Source organism: Paroedura picta, chromosome 17, assembly GCF_049243985.1.
Source record: "Paroedura picta isolate Pp20150507F chromosome 17, Ppicta_v3.0, whole genome shotgun sequence".
Taxonomy (NCBI): domain Eukaryota; kingdom Metazoa; phylum Chordata; class Lepidosauria; order Squamata; family Gekkonidae; genus Paroedura; species Paroedura picta.
In genome coordinates, this window is record NC_135385.1 from 6,429,418 (window position 1) to 6,447,872 (window position 18,455).

At 61.5% G+C, this 18,455-nt stretch overlaps 1 protein-coding gene across 3 annotated transcripts in view; it reads right to left on the reverse strand.

The window, feature by feature from the left end:
• The window catches only part of LOC143827315 (mitochondrial import inner membrane translocase subunit TIM16-like), a 42,219-nt gene extending 24,044 nt beyond the window's left edge, over positions 1-18,175 (reverse strand). Inside the window, exons 1-9 of one of the 3 annotated variants that reach the window (XM_077316785.1) lie at positions 17,485-17,760; positions 16,547-16,646; positions 16,146-16,220; positions 14,410-14,480; positions 13,887-14,070; positions 11,243-11,319; positions 10,716-10,766; positions 7,134-7,220; positions 6,510-6,592 (exon numbers count right to left, since the gene is read on the reverse strand). In XM_077316785.1, the coding sequence (XP_077172900.1) occupies positions 6,510-6,592; positions 7,134-7,220; positions 10,716-10,766; positions 11,243-11,319; positions 13,887-14,070; positions 14,410-14,480; positions 16,146-16,220; positions 16,547-16,646; positions 17,485-17,583 (827 nt within the window). In that variant the 5' untranslated portion in view covers positions 17,584-17,760. Of the gene's footprint in view, positions 1-6,509; positions 6,593-7,133; positions 7,221-10,715; positions 10,767-11,242; positions 11,320-13,886; positions 14,071-14,409; positions 14,481-16,145; positions 16,221-16,546; positions 16,647-17,484; positions 17,761-17,956 lie in introns of those variants that run through there. The other 2 variants (XM_077316783.1, XM_077316782.1) reach the window with 2 other exon arrangements.
• Between the last annotated feature and the right edge of the window lie 280 nt (positions 18,176-18,455).

Below are 18,455 nucleotides of genomic sequence, written 5' to 3' on the forward strand. Positions count from 1 at the left end.
GAACTATGAATTCCTCCCCCTCCAGGGCTGAATAGGGACAGAGGTTTCCTGGCTCACAACAGAGGTGACGTTCCTGCCCCCCAAGCATTTTCCCTCTGCTCGAATCAAGCTGGTAATAAGATGCAGGAGACCTTTGCATCTTTCACCAACAGCCTTCACAGCACCCCTCCCAAAGGCCTCCGAGACCCAGAAACTCTTCCTGGTCTCACAGGTGCCCCCCTGGCTTCCAATCTTAAGTGACCTACTGCAGCCACCCTCTGAAACAAGGACACGAAATGACAGCGCCTCTCCGGACACAGCCGTCCTGTCCCTCACACATCATTGGAGCACGTTTACTTTCTTATTTTTTTTTGGGGGGGGGGGGACCAAAGCCATGTTCAGTGCTGCAATTTCCCGCCTCGCTTTGACTCTCCCTGGGCCTTGAAGTAGCCGCCGGGGCAAGAGAGACGCAAGCAGGGTGAGGAGGGCTCTGGGGTGAAGCCCTCTGACTCTCCTGGGGCCCGATCCGAGTGCTGTTTACACAGCTGCCTCCACCCAGCAGGCCTCAGGGGCTGAGCTGCCCCCCCCGCCCCCCCCCGCCTGCAGCTGCACATGGGCCAAAGGAGCAGCACATGCCTTTGATTAGCGGGGGGGGGGAGGGGTTGGGGGCCTGGGATGATGCAGCCGCCTCTCCACCTTGCACAGAACGAGATTCTGCCCCTTTCCCGTGGTGGGGGGCTGGGGGGGGCAGACGTGGCTCCAGCAGAGGAGCTGAAGAGGGATTCTCTGGGGATCCAGCTCAGCCGCCTCCTCTGGAACAGGCACCCTGAGCAAAGAGGGCCTTCCCGCCTGGGTCCACGGAGCAGATGGACCTGCACAGCAGAGCACAGGGGAGAAAATGCCCACGGATGGGTGGGGGGGAGCTCCAACTCCCCCTCCACCCACCATTCCCCTCCTTCCTCCCAAGTAAGGGAGTAACTGGGGAGCCATCTTCCAACCCTGGAAGGGCCGTGGCTGAGGGGACGGGGTGGGGTTGCTGGTGTTGCCCTGGGATGCTGGAACCACTAGAGGCCACGGGTGGAAACTCTTTTAGTTTTTGGCTAAGATGAGGAGGCTTCCTCCCCGGGGGGTGTCTAGGCCAAGTGGTCCTCTAGCAGCCGTGCTGCGACTCATTGGGAGTTTGGGCAGACCTGGGGGGGGGGGTCAGGAAGGGGAGGGTCAGTGTCCAGCCCTCCTGCACCTTCCTTCCATGCCCAGGGCTTTGCCTTCCTCTAGGCACACAGCAGGGGGTCACTGGAGAAAATGAGCTATGAACTTTGTGCATGGTGCAGGGGGTTGGACTAGATGACCCTTGGGAAACCTTCCAGCTCCGTTCCCGTGTTTTGATGCCTCTGCTTCCCAGCTGACAGGACCCACTGACGACCCACTCCAGGATGTGCCCCAGAGCAAGGCACACGCATTTCAGCACACGGACAGGGAGGGGGGAATGAAGAGTTGGGAGAGCAAAGCTCAGGGGACGCCTCGGCTGAAAAGGCAGGTCTGTAGCTCCAGGGGGCAGAGGGTGAGCTGCCCTCTGCCCCATTTCAAAGGAGGGGGACGAGGGAAGGGTGGCCCCTTCGTCCTGCTGCTCACAAGTGCTCCCGAGACCTGCCGGCCTGGCCTGGCCTGGGGGGAGGCCAGGAAGGCCCACGGCTTAGCGGCAGCCGCAGAGGAGGCCGGAGGGAGGGAGGGAGGCAGGCGGACTTGGCGAGGGTCCCGGGCAAGCGTTGCTCCTCCCTCCCCCCTCAGCTGCAGGCCCCTTCTAGGCGACCGGAGGGTGACCCCTCGGCTGCGGCCGGCAGCTGCCGCTTATCCTCCCCTCTGCCATAGGGTAGACGGGGCTGCTGGTTGCCGCCTGCCCGGAGGGAAAGCCACCCAAGGGCTGGGCTGGGCTGGGCTGGTGGGCAGACGCCGCTCCCTCCCCCCGCCCTGGACTCGCTGACCCGTTGAAAGGGCCTGTTGTCGGCCTCCCAGCAGATTTTTCAAATTAGCGTCCCAAATTCCTGTGAAAATTGCTGCTGAGCAAATATTTTCCTTCTGAGCCACGTGGATTTTCCAACCTCCAACCGCACCAGGGAGGGAGCCGAGAGCACTGCCAGCAGCCAGCCCAGGAAGAGCGGAGCAGCCGGGGGCCGGGCATCTCGCAGCACCCCTGGCCCCCAGACAGAGGCCCTGGGCCCGCAGCCAGAGCGGGAGAGCTCGGCCCGACCAAGCGGCCGCAGCCCAGCCCAGCCCAGCCCAGCCCAGCCGCCGTCCTCGGCCCCAAGCAGAGAGCTCAGGCAGAGCCCGAGCGGAGGGGAGAGAAGAAAGCAGCCCCCTCCCCGCCCACCACAGAGCACTGGCGGCCAAGCAGGCCCGGGGCTGGCTGCACAACGCTGACTCAGCGCCAGGGAAGGATTTCAGAAACCCCCCAAAGGAAACCAAGATCCGAGCCAGCCCCAGCCCCAGCCGAGAACTCCCCGCAGGCGAGGAGCACGGCCTGTGTGCCTTCCGGACACGGCTGCCAAAACCCCTTCGCACTCATCTGCCCTCCTCCCGGGGTCGGGCCAAAGTATCTGGGCTGCCGAAAGGGGGGGGGGGTGGCAGCAAGGTGGGCAGGGGGGGCCCCTTTGCCTGGAAGCCATGTCCCTGTGGCAGAGCCTGACCCCTTGCCCACGTCCTCACCCGCTGCCCGACCCCTGGCCCTTCCTACTAGCCGGGGGCTCTCAGCTGCAAGGGGGCTCTCAGGTCCTCACCATAGAGGGGCCAGGCACTCAGCTGGCTTCCCCCCTCTTCAAAAGCACTCATGCCTGCTGGGAAAAGCCACCATTTGAGCTGCCCCCAACCCCTGCCCCATGCCCCTCCAGACCAGGGGTCACGGAGGCCCCATAAGCACAAAGGCCCCCCGGCCCCCGTTTCCGAGGCCAGCTCCCTCCAGCCTGCTCTTTGGGCCCTTTCCCAAACTTCTGCCTGCCGAAAGACCCTCAAAATTGCCCTGCTGGGTCAGGCCAGGGAGGGGCCCTCCAGTCCAGCCTCCCGTCTCCTATGAGGGCCAGCCTGTTCCTGGGCAGAGAGGCAGAGGCTCCCCTGAGGCTGCCTCCTGGCTTTGGGAAACAGAGGCTACGAGCCCCCAGAACTGCCACGGGGGGGGGGCGGGGCTCAGGTATCCTTCTCCCCCCCTCTAACCCCTTTTCAAAGCGGTCTGTCCAAGTTCTCTCTGGCCCCCTTTTGGGTCCTTGCCCCAGGGTCTGTATTTATCCTGGCTAATCTGAGCACAGGAGGACAAGAGCAGCCAAAGCAGGGGGGGGGGAACCTGGAGGGCTGTCTGCTCCCTGCACCCTCCCTCCCTCCCTCCCTCGCCTGCACTCCCCCTCCACAGTTTAATGAGTTTCCTTCTCTAGAAAGCAGACCAAGCAGCCCAGACTCCCCCCCTCCCACATCTGGTTTTGTTCTCAGCAAAGGGGCTTGGGGGCGGGGGGGGGGGGCTGCAGGACCCTGTGCTGCACTCTCCTCCCTCTCTTACAGCAGCAGGTAAAGGCAGAAACAGATTTTTGCAGATAGCCATCGGGACAAGCCCTCAGAACGGCTTGCAGATGATTAACAGGCCCTTATGATGGGGGGGGGGGGGGAAGGGGGCCGTGCATGCAGGACCAGGAGGGGAGAGGACCAGGGGGTTGCCTCCACCCACCCACCCTTTTGGCACCTTGGGATGACCGAAGTTCACATTAGTTGCTCCACTTATCCTAAGGGGAGCAATCCAAGTCCAGCCGGAGACGTGTCTCCACCCGTGGCCCTCCCTCTGCCCACCTCCGGTTTCTGTGCAGGAGATGTTCAGAGGGGTTTGCCTGTCTCTGTGTAGAGACTCTTGGCTCTCCGGTGGTCTCACAACCAAGGACTAGCAAGGGTCGGCCTGGCTTAGCTTAGAAGGGCCTGTCTGGGCCACACAAACTCAGTCCCACCTGGACAAGTGGGGGGTGGGAGGGAAAGGCAGGCACCAACCAACCAGCCAGCGGTAACCAGACTGACCAGGGGGCTGGGAGGATGGCCACGGCCACAGGAAGGGTGTCCAGAGAGAAGAGACCTAGAAACAAGGCCGAGGAAGGGGGAAAGGGGGGGGGTCCACTGTGAGCCATGCCCTTACAGGACTCCTGAAGGTGCAGCCTGGCCCCGTGGGGCAGATGGGGAGGGGGACAGGGGTGCCCCCCATGCACTCTTTGTTCATTTGCCTCTGCCACCCCCCCCCCCCCCATATCTGGATCGGCAGCCAGCGCCTTTGCTATCTCTTGGCTGCTCTCCCTCCCCGTCTGCGGCCCCCTCTCCCCATCTCTGATCCGAAGCGCCTGCTGCCAATTAGCCCGGGGGAAGGGGAAACGGTCGTCAGCACGAGCTTCTGTGGGAGACGCTCAGGCGCACACCACGGCTTCTGCACACAGGCTGCCCCCCACCCCGGCCTTCAGGGAGAGAGAGAGGAAGAGAGCGTGCAAGGTCACCCCCCCCCCTTCAAAGGCCCTGGAGCCACGGCAGAGAGAAGTAACCCTGCAGGGTCAGGAGATGGATCCAGTTTAAGATGATGGGACTTACCCAGCACAAGGCCATCCCCCGTCCGGGTCCAGACTGCCTCTCCACCCACACCCCGCAAAGAGCGCATCGCTCTGCTGATACCCACCACCTGGTGGCCCCTGGCCCCAACGAGGCACGTCCGGCCTCAACCGTCCTGGCTTCCACCTGGATCATGCCCTGCAAGATGGCGCTCTTCCGCCAGGCTCCTGGTGGGAGCCAGTGAAGCAGCCACATCTACCAAGCCCTCCCAACAAAAAAAGAGCCCCCCTCCCCCCCCCCGACTACACTCCGGCTCCAGAAGACCAGAAATTAAGATTGCCAACGCTGCTATTCTGTTTTTTACACCAGATGCTACGCCGAATTTTAACTGTGTCTATTTCAGTTCTTTAATTAATTTAATGAAGATGACGATCCGGTTCGCAGAGTCCATCAAATCAAATCAACAAATAAGTCTCCAAAAAGTGGTGCCACTGTACCTGCAGCCCCCAACCCCCTCTGCCCAGCCCCCTCCCCACATGGCCCCTCAGGCGTGGGGGCACCAGCGTGTCCAGACAGAGGAAAACATAAACCCAGGATGAAACGCCGTGGGCCTAGAAGGTGCCACGGGGCTGCAACTTTGCTCCGTGGCCCAGGGAAAGAGAGGGAGAAACTGCATGTTGGTGTCTGCCCGGAAAGCGATGTGTCCTGCCAACTCTGTGCACGTATCAGTCCCCCATTTCACACAGGGAAGCCCCCCCCCGCCCCCCCGGCAGTTCTTGAGAGGACCGTCCTGTTCCCCGGAGTGCCACAGTGGGAAGGGCCGGGGAAAGGGCCTTGGTGCCACCTGGCCGCCAGCCGGCCTCAGAGGCCTGCTGAGGATTTCAAGCCATGCCCCTGCGTGGAGGGAGGCTCCCTCTGCATTTTATTCTGTTTATTACGGCTGAGGTTTCTAAACCACTCCGCTCCAAAAATGGTGCATTCAGTAAATACAACACAAAATGCATACAGATACAAATACAAATTTGAATAAAACAAACCGATTTCTTTCAGTCCTACTGCCCTGCTTCTTTCTAAGGATCCCCCTCCCAACTAGCCAGGCAAACCTTCCGAAATTGTGTGTGGGTGTTGCGGGGGGGGGGGGGGCACACCGATGCTGTGGCTGGCCCCCACCCTCTAGGTGCCCTCCCGCCTGCCTCCCGCCTCCCTCCTGCCGCTTAACAGGCCCAGCTCCAGTGCAACGAAAGCCTTGGGAAGACCCTGAGGGACACGCAGATAAGAGAGCACACTCTGCACACACATCCCTCTTGGCACAGATAAGGGCCCCCGCAGCCAAAACAAGCCCAGGGCCTGGAATCAATTTGCTCTCTTCTTGCTCTGCTTTCTGTTTTTCAAAGGAGTGTGCGTGTGTGTGTGGGGGGGGGGGACCAGCCCAAGACTCCAGCTCCCGCCTCCTGGCAAATGGCAGGAACAGGCTGCAATTGGGAAGGGCGGCCCCCCCTCCACTGGTGTGGGTTTAATAGGGGGCTTATCCAGAGGAGGACGCCTTGGCGGCACACGCCTGGCCGGAAAGAGGCGTGAGGGACAAACGCTGACCCAGCGGGGCGGGCCAACCCAGGGCCCTCCTCACGGGACTCAGTCCTTCCGACTCCCGATGCGGAGCTACTCAGAGTGTGGTGCTGGCCAGCCGCTCTCCCCCCTGGCTGGGCCTCCGTGAGCCCCACAAGCCACAGAGAAAGGCCGAGGGGAGGCTGACCCAGCCACAGACTCAACAGGCAGCAGCCCTCCTCCAGCGGCCCAAGACACGATCCCCCACCCTACTCCAGCCACGAGAACAGCACTAACCAGGCCCCCAAAGTTTCTCCGACTCTCTCACACCCACACCCACAGGAGGCAAGTCCCAAGCAAGCAGCATCGCTTCCCCAACTCCCGCACGACCCCAAGAGCAGCCCTGTCCCTACCGCCCAGGGTCCTACCTGGGGGAGGCGTCGAGGGTGACGGAGGCCACGGAGCTGCTGAACGCTCGGGTGTCCCAAAGCCGCACCTCACGCTCCCTCACCTGGGAAAAGAGGAGGGCAGGTTACGGCCTCAGACGCTTTCCTCCTGTGCTCCCAACAGGAAGAGACACACAAAGACCAACTAAGTTTCCTGGGGGGGGGGACGCTTTCGAGGCAGCAAGCTCCCTTAGTCAGAGACGAGAAGCATTGAGGGCCCCGGGGACCTTGTGTCCCAGCCAAAGGTGGGAGGAGAACTGGGGCAGAAAGACCCTGGGATCCCCGCTCCGACTGGGATGTAGGATAAAGGGAGGTCAGGGCTCCGAGGGGCTCCTGGATGCGTCCCTCCCACACACACCGTGGCCAGTCACAAGGCGGCGGAGCACCCGTGCCGTGTGGCAGGCAGAGTGGGCCTAGGATCTGAGAGAGCCAAGTTCGAATCCCAGTCGAGCAAGTCAGCCTCCTGGGTGACCTCAGGCTAGTCAAATGCTCTCACAGGATCATTGTGAGGATAAGCAGAGAATTATCCCAGCTGTTTTCGGCCCCCACTGGAGGGACAGGCAGGGGAGAAATGCAAGAGCACCCACAGTGAGCCCAGCACCCTACCTGGTTGAACCCGAAGGAGAGGAGGGAGCCCTGGGAGTTCACCCAGAGCAGCCGGGAGTCTCTGCCGTTCTCGTGGGCCCGGACGCTCTGCAGGGCGGAAGGGAAGAGAGTCAGGGGTGCCCCAGCGCCAAGAAGCCCCCACCCCCGGCCATAGCCTAGATAGGAGGCTGCCCAGGATACCCCTCAGCTTCTAGCTGCAGACGCCCAGGAAAGGCGAGCCACCCAGGGGAGAGGCAGGGATGCCAACCTCCTGCTGGTGGCTGGAGGCCTCCTGCTGTTACAACTGACCTAAAGTGTCACCCCCCAAGCCCCCAGGTCTTTCCCAACCCCTTGCCGAAGGAGACCAAGAGCAAAGGAGGGGAGCGGAAGGAGGCTTGACCTCTGCTTTGAGCAGCACCCAGAGGCAGAGCAAGCCCACCACTGCAAACAGGCTCTGGGCTCCCGGCTGGGAGGGGGTCTGCCACTGCAGCAGAGGGGGCTAGATCTGGCAGCCCCTACCGGCCCACCACGAAAGAGCCCCTGTGCTCAGGGTCCCCCTTCCCCCTGCCCTGCGGGAAGAAGGCCACGGAAGAGATCTCACCCTCACGCTCCCTCACCTGGGGGGGGGGCACGCTTTCGAGGCAGCAAGTTTCCTGGGGGGGGGGCACGCTTTTGAGGCAGCAAGCTCCCTTAGTCAGAGACGAGCAGCAATAAGGGCCCCGGGGACCTTCTCTCCCAGCCAAAGGTGGGAGGAGAACTGGGGCAGAAAGACCCTGGGATCCCCACTCCGACTGGGATGTAGGATAAAGGGAGGTCAGGGCTCCGGGGGCTCATGGATGCGTCCTTCCCACACACACCGTGGCCAGTCACAAGATGACTGGCTGGGCAGGAGTCACAGGTGACTGGCTGGGCAGGAGCTATCGTCCATCACCTTTATGGAGCTGTGACGAGGGGGGCATCAGTTGTCACGGGGCAGCCTGACCCCTGGGGACAGAGTTGTTTACAGGAGTGCTCAGTGAAGCCCAGAGGCCCTGCTCCCCCCTCCGTCCCAGAGGGGCCCCCCACTCCAAGTGGGGCTCAGTGCTCTTCAAACACATCCTAGGAGTCAGAGCTCATCGCCTGACCCCGAACCCCAGTGGGGGAGGCCTTCCCTTGAGCGCCCCCGGGTCTGGGGCTGCCTTCTGCTAGGCACCCTCCCACTCGCAGCCCCCAATAATCGGGAGAGGGTGCCTTTGGGGACGGACCACAGCGCTCTGAGCCTGAAGTCAGAGTCTCTGCTGGGGAAGGAGGGGCAGAACCACATCCTTGGGGCTGGAAGAACAAAGAGGGGTCAGGCCAGGAAGCTGCAGCTGCCCAGCAGAAGATCAAGGGCAGACCTGCCTTCTTCCCCCCTCCTCCCCCCAAGCTGAGCCACTGCTCCTGAGCCCAGGGGGGGGGGGGCGCCTGCACGCCAGAGAGATGCTAGTCCCACACATGCTGCGGGAGTGGCCAGGCGCCCCCCTGCACCAGCACAGACCCTTTCCCCATTAATCCCCCACCCCTCTCCTCAAGGCAGGGAGCTATCCTCGGGGTCTCTTCAGACACCCACCCTGCCACGGAAGCCCACTGTGAGGCTTGGGCCTAGGCTGCCTTGCAGGGATGTTGTGAGGATAAAGCAGATGAGAGGAGAACAAAGCAAGCTCTCAGCCCCCACTTGGGAGAAAGGCAGAGTGTAATGAAGTTTAAAAATAATTGATGCTCCCAAGTTTGGGGAGAGGCACAGCAAAAAAGAAATCGCCAGTCTCGGCAGAACAGGGGGCTAGGTGGGGCGGTGACCCCCCTCCAAAAAGAGGCAGGCCTGCCCAATCAGCGGAAAGGAGGGGAACTCACAGCCCCTCCCCCCCCCATCTCCTCCAGAGCTGCTGCTGGGAGCTGCAAACACAACGGCCTCCAGATGTTTCACCAGAATTGCCTTCCCAGCCTCTGGCTCATTTCCGCTGCCTGGCCGCAGCAACGCCCCCCCCATGTCCCCCCCACCCGCTGGCCGCGATGCTCCAAGTGCATGCACGTCACTCCCCTCTTCCCAGACAGCCCCCCCCCCGACACACACACACGCATGCACGCTCGGCCAGCCTGCTCAGGGGCCAGATGTGGACGGCGGCGGTTTGGGGCCCTCCACAGGAGCCCCCGCTGCTGTTTTCCCTGCCAAGAGCCCCCTCCCACTCTGGCCCAGACTAGGGGGTGTCTGGTGACGGGGGGGGGGGGGCTGCTTGCTCTTCTTTTAGCATTGCGGATCCCCATTCTGTCCTGTCTGGGAGTCCCAGTTTTGGGGAAAACTCATGGGGATTTGGGGCTAGAGCCTGGGGGGGGGGGGGGCAGAGGTTGAGAAGGGAAGGGGCAAAGAACGCCAGAGAGCCCCCCCCTCTAATGAGGCCATATTCCCCAGGGGAATGAGTCTTGGTTGCCTGGAAACCAGCGGGGCTTCCACATCTCCTGGCAGCCCTGCCTGCTGGGATCCAGCATAGTCCTTCCTGCGGAGTTGAAGGGGGCTCGGTTCTCTCCGTCCATTTGCTCGGACCATCCTGGCCAGCCACAGGCCTGACCACTTCCCGTCCAGGCAGCATTCCTGGACGGAGGGGGCGTGTTCCGGTGGGGCAGACCGGGGTGGGGGGCGGGGAGCATCAGCGGAAGTCTGCAGCAGCCTCTCGGCCCACTCCGCTGGGGAGGCAAAGCCAGAGAGTGCGACTTGGCGTGGAGCTAAAAATAAAGTTTCCCAAACGTGGGCCAACTTTCCCCACCCCCCAGCTTCCCACGGCCTGCTTGGGAACGGGGGACGCTGCGGATGGCCATGGAGGGTGGGAGCCAGGTAGCCCCAGGGTGACCCCGGAAGGAAAAGGCAGTTCAAGCCCTGGCCCCACAGCCAGAGTATGGAGGAGAGGATTTCACAAGAGTGGGAATGAAGACTCAGGTCAAGAAGACCACTCTCACCTTGGCACCCCCCCCCCCCCGTGAGGTCCCCTGACCAACAGAAAGCAGGCAGGCCCACGCTCCGGGGAGAAGCCTTCCACTTGCGGTGTGAGCCCTACGGCACTGGTGGGAAGCAGATGCAGAATGCTCGTCTGGAGGGGACAGGGCCTTTTTGGGGGTGGCCCCACTATTATGGAACAAGGTCCCTGGGAAGGTGCCCCAGGCCCCCTCCCTCACTTCCGACCTTCAGGAGGTGAGCTGAACAAAGTTCCTAGTTCCCATTTATTGACAGTTCTAATTGGAATGTTTAACTTATCACTTTTTATGGGGTTTATATCCTTGTGGTTTTTAAAATAAAGCTTAATTATCTTGCAGGATGCCTGGAATTCTGCCAGGGAGAAAGTCAGCTAACACATTTTTTAAAGAAGCCACAGAAAGAATGAGGGAGAAATGAGGACTCTTCCCCGGCAGCAGCCACATTTGTGACCTCCCCCTCCCACCGCTCTTGCTGGCACCCACAGCCGTGCCAGCTGCCAATCACCCGAGGAGCTGCCTAGCAGAGAAGCAGGAGATGGGGGCCCTTGGTTCCCAGGTGCAGAGCCATGGCTTTATGCAGGGCTGCAGCAAGGGCCTGCCTGGACCCTACAGAGCGAATACCTGGCAGGTTGCAGGCCCAGCACGGGGGTCAAAAATCCGCAGCATTTTGTCCTGCAGAGACACAAGGGAGGGAGGTCAGAGGGATACAGTAAAGCAGAGCAAACCCAGACCCTTAGCAAGAGCCCCCCCCCCTTCTGCTGGGATGTGCCACACCAAGGGCACGGAAAACCCTCCGAAGTCACCCGTGGTAAAGCCCCTTTGCCTCCACGACCCTGCCAGGAGGTTCACGGGGTGACCATGGGCCACACACAACTCCCCACAGCCTGATGGGTTTTGTGAGAGGTTAAAATGAGGGGAAGAGACCCTGAGTTCCCTGGGGAAACGGAGGGATAAAATGTCCAGGTCTACGGGAGCAGGGAACATGCCGGCACAAGACGGGCAGCAGCTTTGAGAGGAAGGGCCTGGGTGCAGCCATTCCCTGCCCCCCACCCACCCCCCAAAGAGACAGACGGCTGGGAGGACCCGTGCGCTCAGCAGAGGGCTGCATGTGTGCACAGTGCCACCCAGTGACCACTGGAGGAACCTACTTTGCAGGAACTTCCCAAGAAGGCACCATCCAGGCTCCAGGCCAGACTCTGGAGGACGTCGCCGTGAGGTTCCAGCTCTGGAAGAAGAAAGGGAACCCGTCAGCTCCCCACCGCCAAAGAGCCCAGCAGAGCCAAATCCCCTCAGCCGTCATGTGGGCATTGACATTGGGGGCCTGATGCCCCAGCCCAGGAGCGCCTGAAAGACCAGTACCAAAAACAAGCCTCCGACCTCAAAAGCCTGGCTGGCCTCTCTCAGGTGCACCTGGTCTCGAATCTAGCAATTCTGAACATGCGCCTGCTATCAAGGTGAACCAGCACGACAAAGTCTCAAGGACGATTACAAGCCACGTAAAACTTCCCAGCCGCTGTCTTACTCTGAGCAAATCTGGGATCACCTTCCACCCCGGGTATGTATTTGCGGAGGCCATCACTACATCCTCTGGCAGCGAGTTCCCCATCTGAATCTCCCTCTGTATGCCAAGTAGTATTTCTGTCTGTCCTGAACCTACTGCCCATCTTCTTTTTGGAAGGGGAGAAAAATCTCTTAGTTGCCGTCCGCCACTCTGTGCCTCATCGCCCCGAGAGCTCCCCTTCCGAATCAGCACTTGGCCCTGGCTTTAAGGGGAAAGTCCCAGAATCCCCACCAGCCTCACTCCAAAGGCATGCAAGGCCACATGGGAGCTCCCCGAAAAAGAAGGCGCATCCAGCTGGCCACACGGGGCAGAATCACCTTGCTGGTTGGGCCCTGCAGACCTGGGAATCCGCCTCAAACAGGCAGCTGCGAAGAGGAAGTGGCAGAGGAAGGGGGGTTGGGGGGCTGTCCCCTGTCTTGCTCCAGCACAGACGTTGGCGCTAGGAAGCGGCGCCTGCAGAGGAGAGGCAGAGGGGCCCTCCCAGCCCCCAAAGGAAGGCAAGCCCTCCCCCCCTGTGGCAGCAGGACTGGGAGAAACCCCACGGACATGGGACCTGCCAGGCACAGAGCCAAGGAAGGGGAAACAACACCTTCTGGAGAGGGGGAAGGGCGGTGGGCGGTGGTTTCTGGAATCACCCCCTCCCCAGGAGAGGATTCGTCACCTGTGACACTCAGCTCCAGGGGACCGGTGGTGTTCCCCTGGGTGAACATCAGCCAAACCTTCTGCCAGCTCCATCTTGTCTCTCGAGAACCATCCTTCACTTTGGAGGAAGTGAGCTTCTAACCAGCTCTGCTTGGCTGCACGTGGCCTACAGCGGCCAAACGCCTGCCCCAGAGGGCCCACAGGGAGACCACGAAGGACCTTTTCTCCCTCCGTGGCTCAGCTCCACCTCCCTGGGGACATTTCCTCCACTGCTGTCTGGACGAATCTGGCACGGAAATGCTGGGCCCACAGCTCCTCATCTCCCCTCCTTGCGTGTCCACAGAGGGCAGCGGATTAACTGAATGCTCAGGGGAGACCTCCAAGCGCCTTTGCACCCAGGGCAACGTCAAGGCCACCTTCCAGAGCTCGGCCAGGGGTTACCAGACGCACCACCGTCAAGAACTTGCCTAGGGGTTATTAGACCTTCCCCCTCAGTACACAGATCCAGAGTCTTCCCAGGAAAAACAACCCAGATATTTGCTACCAGGACAGAGACACTAGTCTTGCAGGAGCATGTGTTGTAGCCCTTTGACCCTTGTAGCACTGCCCTCTCTCTCTCTCTCTCTCTCCGCCTGGTGCACAAATTCTTGCCTCCTAAGCTTCAAGAACAAGCTCAAACCGAAGCTACTCTTCGGCATTTCACAAGAAGGCCTCTTGCAAGGCGTTCCCTTTATTCTCGCCAAGGCGCCTCTCAGACAGGAACCCTCGTTGGCACGTTCTGCCTCAGACATAGGAAGGGAGATGTTGAAACAGGCAGAGCCATGGCTGAGCTTTGCTCTTCTCCTCTCACCTTCCCTATGAATTCATCCTGCCTCCACCACGTGCACAGAGGAGTAGCTGGTTTTTCGCACCGAAATGGTTTAGAAACACCTTTCCCTTCCTCTCCCCTCAACAGATGCCCTGTGAGGTAGGTGGGGGCTGAGGGAGCTTTCAGAGAACTGCTCTGCTAGAACAGCTCTGAGAGAACTATAACTGGCCCAAGGCCAACCAGCTGGCTGCCGGTGGAGGAGGAGGAGTGAGGATTCAAACCCGGCTCCCTAGATTAGAGGCTGCTGCTCTTTAACCATGCCACCACGCTGGCTCTGGGTGAATAGAGGTTTGAGGTTACTGTTGGCACGTAGTTGTTGACTCAGAACACCTGAGCTCAGAAAACCTTTCTGCCTCCCCTTTCTCCATCCAGCCACACCGGAGCTTCGGCACGGTTGGCCCACCTGACCCCTCAGGGAAAAATATTCCTGTCTGGAATTCCACCTGGATGCCTCAGGCCGGCCCCATCTCCTCTGAGCTTGGGAGTGACGCGCGGCCAGCCCTGTAGTATCTGGATGGGAGACCGCCAGGACCCCTGTGCAGAGGCAGGCAATGGCAGACCACCTCTGCTTGCCTCCTGGCTCGAAAACCGTACAGGACCACCACACGTCAGCTGCACTTTTCACCACCCCCACCACCGACTTCAGCAGCCAGCTGCACCCTCTTAATAGGGTGCAGAATCCCATCATGGACTCCTCCCTGCCCCCCAGCGCCTGACATACCTGTCAGAGGCTGTTGCTGTGCCACATCCCAGACCTTGGCTGTCCTCTGAGCCCCACTGGCCAGGATGCCGTCTGCTGTGGGGTGGAAGAGGACCATGCCCGCCAGGCCGCCCTGTGGCCCCAGGGCCACGCTGGGGGAAGAGGAAAGATCAGGACCGGAACCCAGGAGGCGCCAGACTTTCACCTGCGACAAACAGAGGAGACAATGGGGAGAAGAGTCCTGAGGCTGAACTCCAACCTCTGCGCCACTCTCCTTCCTCCCACCGCCTGAGCCGCACTTGCCACGTAGAAGCTGAAGGTCTGTCTGGCTGCAGGGGATTCCCCATCCACTTCACACAGAGGCCGTCGCGGGGGGCTGTACGCTCCCCAGCTCCCCAAATACCCCCTTCCCCATCTCCTTTCTTCAGCCCCTAAACCTTTTCAGCGGCTTCGGATCTTCCCGCAGCTCCCACACCTGGCCCAGGGCTGCATCCCCCCCCCCTCAGAGGTTTGCCAAAGGACGGGGTCTGGATTTGGTACTCACAACTTCCTCAGGAGAGCACGTGGCCAACACTTCCGCGTCAAAGGGAGAGAAGTCAAAATCGGCCACCGGACCTGATGGGAGACCCAGAAAGAAGTTGACTCCCTGCATCAACAGCTCCTCTTTCTTCCGTCGGGAACTCCAAGGCAGCATCTGCCGGAGGGCCCCAACTCGACCCAGCCCTACTTCCTGAGGGTGCTGGATCAGACCCCCTCCAGCCACATCAGATTTTCGGGACCCTCTCCCACTTACTCCCCTCATCAGTTGGCTTCCACTGTGAACCTGCAAGGTGGGCTACCTGCTTCAAATGTCAGCCTCTGCTCTGCCATAGAGAAGCTCGTCGGGTGGCCTTGGGCCACTCACAGACACCCAGCCTAACCCACCTTACAGGGTTGTTGTGAAAATTGGCGCAAGCCACCTTGAGTCCCCATGAGGGGGGGGGGAAAGGAAGATAGAATGTAAAACAATATTCAGAGCAGGTAGCCATGAGGCACATGGGTTGGGGCCTCCTGGTGAGCAAAGAGATGGGGCAGCCCCTAAGGGGCAGGCTCTCCAGAATGTTTATTGGGCTTCTGGGCCAGAGCAGCACCCCAAACCCAGAACTCTTGCCAAGGGGGGGGGGGCAAAAAGGGGAGGGGGAAAGAGGCACTGTGTACTTTCTTCTTCTGAAGCCGCACTCTCAAATCCAGGCCCTGTGTGACACCTGCCTGTGGGGCTAGTCGCCCTCCTTATGGCACCCCAGCCCGGCTCATGGGCCCCCACGGAGCTGCATGAATCGTCCCTCCAGGAGGCTGCCCGGCAGAGAAGCCAGAGGCAGCCGGAACCAGCCGGCATGCAGGAGAAAGTAGGTCGCAGCCCCAGTTGCCTCTTCCCCAGGAGCGCAAACAGAGGCCAACCCCCACGGATTCTGGCTCACCACCACAAGGGGTGTGTCTAAGCCCACTATCCAGCAGGCACTGGTTACCTGGGCAACACGCCCTCTGGCTTCCTGCCTCCCCCCCCCCCCCAGCTTCCTAAACCACTGCAAGAACATTGTTTGTTCTCACAAGGTGGTTCGGCTCTGCGACCCGGCCAGGCTAGAAGGGGCAGCAGCTCTTGCAAGGCCAGTGTGGGACAGGCCTGTCTCTGCCCCCGCCCCACATCAAAAGCACCTTTTCTTGCAGGGGCAGCAGCAGAACGAGGAGACCAGGGGGGCAAGTACCAGCCTGGGAACTAAACACAGAAGGGCCCCATGAACTCCACAGGGATTTGACTGGGGGGGGGGGGGGCTGCAGGCATTTTTACCAAGGAAACAGGGCTGCAGTTGATGCCTCTGAAATTCCACTGTTTACTGTGCAGGCCATATTGTTTTATCGCTTCCTTCCCTAATTTTGTAACGAGACCGTTTGTTGCATATTCCACTGCATTACACTCCAGCCTTGTGGTTCCCTTTTCTTTTCTGCACCATTGACTGTGTTTTCAGCATGTTCTCCATGCATGTTCTATTGCACAGCATGTATCTGGCTAACCTCAACATCTTCCTTGAATGCTTTTAAGTCCCCAGCCCTCAGTCTCAGCAGAAAGACCAACCCACCATCAACGAGATAATAAATAAATAAGATCTGAGAACGCTCTTGGGCCAGCCCATGGAGGAGGGGAGACCCGTTGGCCCTGCCTGAGCAACCTGGAGGTGAGGGGGGATCAGAAGTAGACAGAGAGCAGTGCAGGTGGATTGAGACCTGTTTGGCTCCCAGACTCACCTGAATGGCACCGCAGCTGTGATACAGGCCTCGGGACCCCATCCTGGCTCTCCAGTGGCACGGCACCCAGCACCCCTGGAAGAGAAAGGGACCGGGCCAGGTGTCACAGGCTGCCCAATGGCAGCCCCAGGCTCTCTAGGGAAGGGGGGAGGCATCGTAGGGAGCTCCTCCATCCTCACATTGAGGAGGCCCCCACTACCAAGCAATGAGATGCAAAGCGGTCTTGATGGGACTCCAAGCCCCTTCCCTGCTCCGTTTGCAGCTGCTCCCAGAATCTCCCAGGGCTACACTGCCAGGCATCCCCACGCCAAGAGCTGGTGCAGCTGCACCCCCTGGTCAAAGCGTGCCGGGCAGGGGTCTCGCGCTCCCCCTCTCTGAGCCAGGCCTTGCCGGCTGCTCACCCGCAGTGTCTGTGCTGAACACGATCCAGCGGCAGCTGGTCTTGATGTGGTTCCCAGAAGCGGCAGGAGAGCCGCCACCGCGGATGCCGCCGATCCAGGCCTACAGCCCAGAGACAAAAGAAGAAGGGAGGGAAACGTTTGCTTTTGGGGAGGCTGCCCTGCTGCGCCCCACAGAGACACCCACAAGCCGTTCTGTGTCGAGGAAAGGAAAAGAAACCCACTGCTCTTTTTCACGCCCTTTCCCCCACAACCAGAGGGACGACTTGTGCAGTCACACCAACGGCCCTGTCTGACTCCAGATGTTGGGGGGCTGTGAAAGAGGGGTCAGGACACAGAGCCCCCCCCCCCAGGATGTCTTCCAGCCCCCACAGCTAAATCTCTGGCACCGCTGGAGTTCTGGGTGTGCCTCAGCCAGCCAGAGGAAGACCCCGGCCTTCGAGGAGGAGGAATTCTCGCCAGCACAGCTTCTCCCCTCCGCAGGGAAGGGACGACCCCGTTCGGCTGAGATCCGCCTCCAGCAGAGGCTTCGGCCTACACGGAGCCGGGGAAGCGTCAAGGCTTTGGGGGCAGAAAGGCACAGGCAGGGAGGCTCCCTAGGGCAGAGCAGTGGGGCTCAAGGACCCAATTTGGAATCGTGAGCAGGGAGCACACCCCTGCCCCACCTGCCCGACTTTGGTCCCTCGGCCACACGGCGCCAGGGTAAGAGAGGGCGCCTTCTCCTAAGCCAAGGACCTTCTAGGCGGGGGGGGGGGGGGGCGGAGGAGAGCAAACCCCTCTTCCCCTCCGCACAGGGAGGCTCTGGGGGAAAGGCTGCCTGCCCTGCCCATGCCAGCCGTGGCCTCGGCATTTCCAGCTCCTTTTGCCCTCCGTTGGCATGTCAACACCCAAGTCTGACTTTCCATAGGCAGCCCCTGGCTCCCCCCTCCCCCCGGCCATACCACGCCTGGATCCCCGCCAGCATCTGGCCTGGGAGGCCCCTCTAGGCCAGGGGGACTCAGCCGGTGGTCCTCCAGACGCCCATGGACTACAATTCCCATGAGCCCCTGCCAGCCAAGGGCCCCCCAGGGTCAGGCTCCCGGGCAGCTGGAGACCTTCCGTGCCCCGCCCCCCCTCTCTCTGGGAGGCGCCCCTTCGCCCACGACCCCTCGGCGGCACCGGGCGGTCCGAGGGGAGGGTCTCCACGGGGAAGGGGGGGAGCAATGAGCCCGCGGGGGGGGATCTCTTCCCGCCCCCCCTCCCGGGACCGCCCCCCCCCGGCTCCTCCAGGGCGCCCCGCCCCACACGGCGCCTGCAGAAAGGGGAGGCGGAAGGCAGCCGGCCGGCCAGACAGCCCAGCGCCGCCAAGGGAAGGGAGGGAAGGGCGCGCCTCCGCCTCCGCCTCCGCCGGCCCCGACCCACACCCACACCCACCTCCTTGGCGGCCACTTTGGCCTCGGCGCGGCGGAACTTGGAGACTCGGAAGCGCTGCATGATCCGCTCGTGGCCGCCCGAAAGACCCGCCGAAGCCGGAAGGGAAGCTCCGCCCGCAGCCTAGCCCAGCCCCGCAGCGGGCGGAGCGCGGCGCCCTCTCCCCTGCGCTGGACTGCCTCTGGCCATGGAGGCTCCCTCACGGCCCCCAGGGGAGCCCCGGTGGCCCTCTTTGCCCCCTGATTGACCTGTGCAGGAGTCTCTTCCTGGGGCGTCTCTGAGGCTGCTCTGCACCCCTCGCCTGGCCTGGCCTGGCCCAGCAGGGGCGGAGAGCTCTAGCGAGCCAGCCCGGCTGCATTCCCCTTGTGCGCTGCGGCTGGCAAAGACCGCTACCACAATACGCTCACGGGGGCTTAAGAGACCATGCAATTAGGTTGCTTGGGCAGGTAGGAATGCCAATCTCCCGGTGGCCCCGGGGGAGCCGCTCCTCCCTCCCATCCCG